Source organism: Orbicella faveolata, unplaced genomic scaffold (genome assembly GCF_042242905.1).
Source record: "Orbicella faveolata isolate gen_17 unplaced genomic scaffold, um_ofav_v1 contig_18, whole genome shotgun sequence".
NCBI lineage: Eukaryota > Metazoa > Cnidaria > Anthozoa > Scleractinia > Merulinidae > Orbicella > Orbicella faveolata.
The window spans coordinates 48,496-55,775 of NW_028301545.1; the positions used below are offsets into that span (position 1 = coordinate 48,496).

A 7,280-nucleotide genomic window follows, 5' to 3' on the forward strand; every position below is an offset into this window, starting at 1 on the left:
GGGATATTTTCCAGTCCGGGGGACTCTAAACTAACTCCGGATGGCCTTGGTTTGCACTGAAATGCGCACAGCATACATTTTTGAACGCCCACTTTGGAGCGCCTGGGCCGAAATATAGCCCCACTTCACTTTAAGACTGAAAGAGTAGCTGTAGCCACGAGAGTGAAATTTTTCCGTTTTTGGTTGCCTTTTCTATTTTGTTTTGTCTTTGCTGTTAAAGGTAAATTTTTTGCGTGCCTTTTTTGTGCAGTTTTAAATGCAAATTAGTTTTTTCACGTCGTGTTATGTAATCGTCTATTGTTTATTACGTAACCTCGTTAAGTTTATTCTTTTAGTTCAAAATTCCGTTTAAAAGCGTTGTAGTTTTTTAGTTGTATTCAGTCGTTGTCAGTTCCGGAGTGCCGTACAGATCTTGTAAGTAATCTCGTTTTTCCTTTCTATTTTTTGTTGTTTTTCGTATTGTTGTATTTTCAGTTTATTTAAGTTTAAGTTCGTATTTATTAATTTCTGTATTTGTTATTTTGGTTTTAAGTGAATCGTTAGAATTAAAGACGAATTCGAGACGTACAGGAGTGTTATTTACATGCATTCAAAGATCTGATGGATGCCATGTTGTCCGGAATTGAGAGTCTAAGAAGACGCCGAGTCCATTCAGAGGATGCCCTCGACAGTATGCGCCTTAAGAATTCGCGTTCAGGGTATTTGTCTAGAGTTACGACGTTGTGCCGTGCCGCCGAAGTTTTACTGAATGACTCTAAAAATGTCAATGAAGTCTCGAAGAAGTTATTGGAAATCGAGGAAGCTTTCTCTCGCTTTGAAAGGGCCCACTATGACTACATCGCGACTTTGTCGGCTGGAGATCTGGAGGAATTGGAATGTCAAGCTCGTTACTTTAAGGAACACTTTCATCGGAAAATGGAGACGATTGCGAGAATCCAAAGATGGATTGAAAACGCTAGAGAAATCACCGCACCTACCGCCGCGGAAGCGCTTCAAGAAAATGAAGATTCTGTAAGTACCGCAAGTTCTCTGCTATCTTCACATTTGTCTGTCAGACAGCTAAAGGCCAAGTAGGCGTTAGCGCAGTTAAAATTGTACCAGCTGAAGAAAAAGCAAGCATTATTACGTCAGGAAGAAGAAACGAAACTAGAGTTGGAGATTGTGGATGCGCAGTATGAAATTTAAAGGACTGATCTTCAACTAAAGTTGCTTCAGGATGAGGAGCCAGCCGCTTTAGCTAATTTACGGGACGTTTTTGAAGATGTGAAGCCGTTTAGTGAACGAGTTAATGTGAGAGCAGCAAATGTCCCTGAGCAGGAACATTTTGATCCTCGAGTCGAACGGAAAATTGGTGCTCGAAACGCTCAGTTGCGGCTGAATCCTAATGCACAGGAGTTTACGAGTTGGTCAGTAGGTCCCACTGTACCCGTTGCGCATCCAGGAGCAACTAATCCTACCTTGCCTGGAGGAATTGTGGATAAGATGGCATTAACCATAAAGCAGGGATTTGCATTGCCGAAAAAGGAATTGACTGTGTTCGATGGTGATCCTCTCGAGTACTGGAACTTTATCAAATCGTTTGAAAACAGCATCGTGAGCAATGAAGCCAGCGAAAGTGAAAAACTCATGTATCTCCTTCAGTATACATCTGGAGTGGAAAAGGACACGATCAAGTGTTGTTTAGTCATGGATTCATCCCTGGGATACCGAAAGGCGAGAGAGCTGCTGGAAGAACGATTTGGACACCCCTTCACAATTGCCTCGAAATACGTAACCAAGCTAACAGAAGGACCACCGCTTAAACCATGGGATCGCGCAGGACTACTTGCATTTGCGGACAGATTGAAAGACTGTGAACACACTTTGGAATCCATTGGATATCTGGAGGAGATTAACAGCGCCGATAACTTAAGAAGAATTGTCCAGAGACTGCCGTTCCATCTCCGTACTAAGTTTGTGGAACTAGCGGACCAAATTCAGCAAGCTGGTCAGAGAACGAATATCAGCCATATCGCCGAGTTTGTCAAAGTCAAGGCGAGAGCTGCCAATAACCCAGTGTTTGGTTGCGTGGTAGACGTTGCGCGTGACAGATCAGAGAATCAGAGGCGAAAACCAAAGGGTGGTGCATCATCTGAAGAACGTTTAAGCACATTCAATACACGAGAGACTAAGCCTGGTGTCGGGCAGAGTTTGTCTTCCAATAAATTCACTCCAACCCTGAGGTGCCCATCGTGCAACGGAAATCATTCCTTGGCGAAATGCAGTAGTTTCAAAGACAAGAACTTCGACGAACGTCTACAAGTGATGAGGAAAGCTCAGCTATGCTTTAATTGCTTCAAGTATGGTCACATCAGTGTAGGATGCCTGGCGAAAAGTGCATGTGAAATCCAAGGATGCAGGAGAAGACATCATACTTTGCTTCACCCACCGTCTCCACAACAGACGGTCGAAGGTCGAGACAGAGTGGCCGATCAAGGAATTCAGGTTAACAGCAGTACTCCATTACAAAGTGGACAGGCCAACAGTACCTCAGCTGGAGGAGGAAAGGTGTGCCTGAGAATAGTTCCTGTAAAAGTACGATGTCACGGTGACGCAAGCAAGATCGTGGAAACCTACGCCCTTCTAGACAGTGGCTCAGACATCTCCTTGTGTGACAAGAGGTTGGCCGCGGAGCTCGGTGTGCAGGGACGCCAAAAAACGTTTTACTTAACGACCCAAGAGAGAGAAGACAGCCCAAGAATTGGCTATGAATTCAGCCTAACTGTGGAGCCACTGGATGGAACTGACAAAGTAGACGTTACAAGACTATGGACAGTTGATAAACTGAATGCTTCTAGCCGCAGTATTCCATCAGTGCAAGATGCAAGACAGTGGGCTCACCTGCGGGACATCAAGCTACCAAGTATTAGTGAGAAAGAAGTCCGATTGATCATAGGCACCAACGTTCCTGATGCATTCTGGGTGTTAGAAGAAAGACGCGGTAACAGAGGAGAGCCATACGCCATACGCACACCTCTTGGCTGGACACTCATGGGCCCAATGGAAAGGAGCGTCGGCGAAGCTTGTCATCTGAATGTTAACCTCGTTCGTTCAGCGGAGGCCTTGAGAGAAGATGATGATTGTCTCATGCACCAGCTTGAAAGGTTCTGGGCAGCGGAGAACTCTGGAGTGATCCCTGAATCCAAGGTTAGCATGTCAGTGGAGGACAAGGAAGCCCTTGCAACCATGGAACAATCTGTGAAACTTGAAGATGGTCATTATCAAATTGCGCTCCCTTGGAGACAGTACCCGCCATTCCTGCCTTACAACCGTTTCATGGCTGAACGCAGACTGCAAACACTCAAGAACAGGCTCCTACAAGATAGCGAGCTCCTTGAAAATTACAAGGCCACCATGGAACAATATCTTTCCAAGGGTCATGCAAGAAGAGTGCCACTTAACGAAATCAACGTACAAGACAAGCCGCTGTGGTACCTTCCCCATCACCCGGTGCTAAACAAACCTGGAAAGACACGAGTGGTTTTTGATTGTGCCGCAAAACACAAGGGAACGTCTCTGAATGATCAGCTCCTTACCGGTCCAGATTTGACCAATTCTATCGTTGGTGTGCTGATGAGATTTCGTGAAGAACAGGTTGCATTGTCTGCTGATATCGAGTGTATGTTCCATCAGATCCGAGTAGCACCAGATGACCGTGATGCATTCAGATTCCTCTGGTGGCCGGATGGAGACTTGACCCAACAACCAATTGACCATCGTATGGAGGTCCATTTGTTTGGCGCGACATCGTCTCCGAGTTGTTCCAGCTTTGCGCTAAGAAGGACAGCAGAAGATAACAAAGATGAATTTTCAGAGGATGTAGTCAGGACTGTCAAAAGGAACTTTTATGTCGATGACTGTCTTAAATCGGTTAAATCAGTTGAAAATGCTGTCGAAGTTGTGGACCAGCTCCGAGAAATCCTCTCCAAAGGCGGTTTTCGGCTCACCAAGTGGTCATCCAACAGATCCGAAGTTCTGGATACAATCCCGCAAGTCGAAAAGGCTCCATCAGTGGTGGACCTGGACCTAGACAAGGATAAGCTACCAATGCAACGTACGTTGGGACTCCACTGGGATATGGAGAGTGACAAGCTCATGTTCAAGGTTGCTCTTAAAGACAGACCAAACACCCGCCGTGGTATACTATCTTTGACCAGTTCTGTTTATGATCCACTTGGGTTCGTTGCGCCAGTCGTCCTCCCAGCTAAGAAATTGTTACAAGATCTCTGCAGAGAGAAACGCGGATGGGACGATCCAATCAGCGACGGCGATGGTGAAAGGTGGGAGAAATGGAAGAGTCAGTTGGCCAATCTTTCCATGATAACAGTAAAGAGATGCGTTAGACCTGCCTGTTTTGGAGACTTGAAAACTGCCGAGTTGCACAACTTCGCAGACGCTTCACAAGTTGCATATGGAGCAGTCTCGTATCTCAGATTGGTGGATGTCGAAGAAAGGATCCATTGTGCATTTCTAATTGGAAAGTCTCGTCTTGCTTCTCTGAGACCAATGACTGTACCAAGATTGGAACTGTCAGCTGCAGTGTTAGCCGTTCAGTTAGACCAGACCGTAAGAGAAGAGCTGGACATTCCGATTAGCCAATCGACATTTTGGTCAGACTCCACCTGTGTGTTGCAGTACATCAGAAATCAGTCAAAGCGTTTCCATACATTTGTTGCAAACCGGCTGTCAGTTATACATGAGAATTCAGCACCCCATCAGTGGAGGCATGTCAGTTCTGAACACAACCCAGCGGATGAAGTTTCCAGAGGTCTTACAGTGGACGAAATGAGTGCAAGTAGCAAGTGGCTGAGCGGTCCCGAGTTTTTGAAGAGGAGGGAAGAGTTTTGGCCTTGTGATCCTACAATTCGCCAACCAGAACTATCAGATGACGATCCAGAGATCAAACGTGAAACTCAGCTCTACAACCAGTCGTCGACTCGTCATCAAGGGGAAGAAGTTTTTTCCAAGTTGATAGAGCGCTACTCATCTTGGGACAGATTAAGAGGAGCTGTGGCCTGGCTATTGAGATTCAAAACGTGGTTCATTGAAAGATACCGTGGTGGTTCCACTAACTTCAGATCTCAGTGCTGTTTAGAAAGGGGACCTGTCCTGTCCGTGGAAGAAGTTCAGTTTGCAGAAAGGGAAGTTATCAAGCATGTACAAAGGCTGTCATTTCCAGACGTCATTAGAACCATGCAAGGAATCAGTTCATCGAAGCCTTCGCGCCAAGTAACGTCCGAGTTAAAGAACCAAAAGATGCCAGCCTACATGCGCAAACTGCATCCATTATTGGACGACGTCGGAATCCTAAGAGTTGGAGGGCGACTGGAAAATGCCTTAATCACGTATGAGGCTAAACATCCAATTATTCTTCCCTATCGTCACCACGCTACGGATTTGATCATCTCTCAACATCACCAGAAAACTGGCCATCTTGGGCAAGAGTAAGTACTGTCCAGTTTGCATCAATTCTATTGGATAATCAAGGGATGTTCAGCTGTGCGGAGAATGATCAGTAGCTGTTTCCAGTGTAAAAGACGTGGTGCAGTACGTGGAGAGCAGTTGATGGCCGACCTACCGAAGGAAAGACTGACGTCAGGAGATCCGCCATTCACCTACGTAGGCGTGGACTACTTTGGACCCTTTTATGTACGTCAAGGTCGCTCAAATGTGAAACGCTATGGATGCCTATTTACTTGCTTGGTTATCAGGGCCGTTCATATAGAAGTCGTAAACTCACTTGATACTGATTCCTTCTTAAATGCATTGCGAAGATTCATCAATTTACGAGGATGTCCAACTACCGTTTATAGTGACAACGGGACAAACTTCCAAGCTGGAGATAGGGAGTTACGCGAGTTGTTGAGCGACTGGAATCAAGAATCAATCCACAAGTTTCTTCATCAGAGGAATATTACATGGAAATTTAATCCACCTGCAGCCTCGCACATGGGTGGTGCCTGGGAGCGCACTATCAGATCCGTCCGCAAGATCCTGAGAGCCTTGCTAGGGCAACAACTTGTCTCTGACGAAATGCTCCGAACATTGATGAGTGAAGTTGAAGGGATCTTAAATGGCAGACCGTTGACTCCAGTCAGTAGCGACGCAAAGGACCTGGACCCCCTAACACCAAACCATTTGTTGTTGTTAAGAGCCAACCCAAATTTGCCACCTGGAGTCTTCAGCAAAGAAGAAATGTACAGCAAGCGACGTTGGCGTCAAGTCCAGTACATGGCCGATATATTCTGGAGGCGCTGGTTGAAGGAGTACTTGCCGACCCTTCAAGAGAGAGCGAAGTGGACCAGACCTCGCCGTTGCTTAGCGACCGGAGATCTAGTTGTGATTGCAGACGACAACGTCCATCGAGTAAAATGGCCATTAGGCAGAGTAACTGAGGTTTTCATGGGAAAAGATGGAAATGTCCGCTCAGCCAAGGTGAAAACTGCCACCACAATTCTTACAAGGCCAATAACCAAACTGTGCTTCTTAGAAGGAGAGAAGAAAGCTTAAATTGAAGAAACTGAATTTACCAGAAAATCCAGTGTGAAGAATGATCAAGGGGACTTACTCTCGTGTCTGAGTATAGTTACACTATAGTAATGAACTGTAGACTTTACTAGTCCATTAGGGGGGCTATGTAGCCACGAGAGTTAAATTTTTCCGTTTTTGGTTGCCTTTTCTATTTTGTTTTGTCTTTGCTGTTAAAGGTAAATTTTTTGCGTGCCTTTTTTGTGCAGTTTTAAATGCAAATTAGTTTTTTCACGTCGTGTTATGTAATCGTCTATTGTTTATTACGTAACCTCGTTAAGTTTATTCTTTTAGTTCAAAATTCCGTTTAAAAGCGTTGTAGTTTTTTAGTTGTATTCAGTCGTTGTCAGTTCCGGAGTGCCGTACAGATCTTGTAAGTAATCTCGTTTTTCCTTTCTATTTTTTGTTGTTTTTCGTATTGTTGTATTTTCAGTTTATTTAAGTTTAAGTTCGTATTTATTAATTTCTGTATTTGTTATTTTGGTTTTAAGTGAATCGTTAGAATTAAAGACGAATTCGAGACGTACAGGAGTGTTATTTACAGTAGCCGAGATCGCCTTACGCGCATCGTGATTTTGATCAACTTCGGCTCGCTTTCCCGGAACTTGGGGAATATTTCCCAGTCCCGGGGACCCTAAACTAAGTCCTGATGGCCTTGTTTTGAAGTGAAATGGTTACAGCAAAACTTTTTGAACCCTCACTTTCTAGCTTGT

General features: G+C 44.9%; 2 protein-coding genes across 2 annotated transcripts; both read left to right on the forward strand.

Moving 5' to 3' along the window:
• Window positions 1–1,200: 1,200 nt before the first annotated feature.
• On the forward strand, window positions 1,201–5,487 carry LOC149112980 (uncharacterized). Its single transcript, XM_089288614.1, has one exon. The coding sequence runs from the start codon at window positions 1,483–1,485 to the stop codon at window positions 5,485–5,487; it is 4,005 nt and encodes a 1,334-aa protein (XP_089144740.1). The 5' UTR covers window positions 1,201–1,482.
• Window positions 5,488–5,547: 60 nt separating this feature from the next.
• LOC149112981 (uncharacterized) lies at window positions 5,548–6,549 on the forward strand. Its single transcript, XM_089288615.1, has one exon. The coding sequence runs from the start codon at window positions 5,548–5,550 to the stop codon at window positions 6,547–6,549; it is 1,002 nt and encodes a 333-aa protein (XP_089144741.1).
• Window positions 6,550–7,280: the final 731 nt, after the last annotated feature.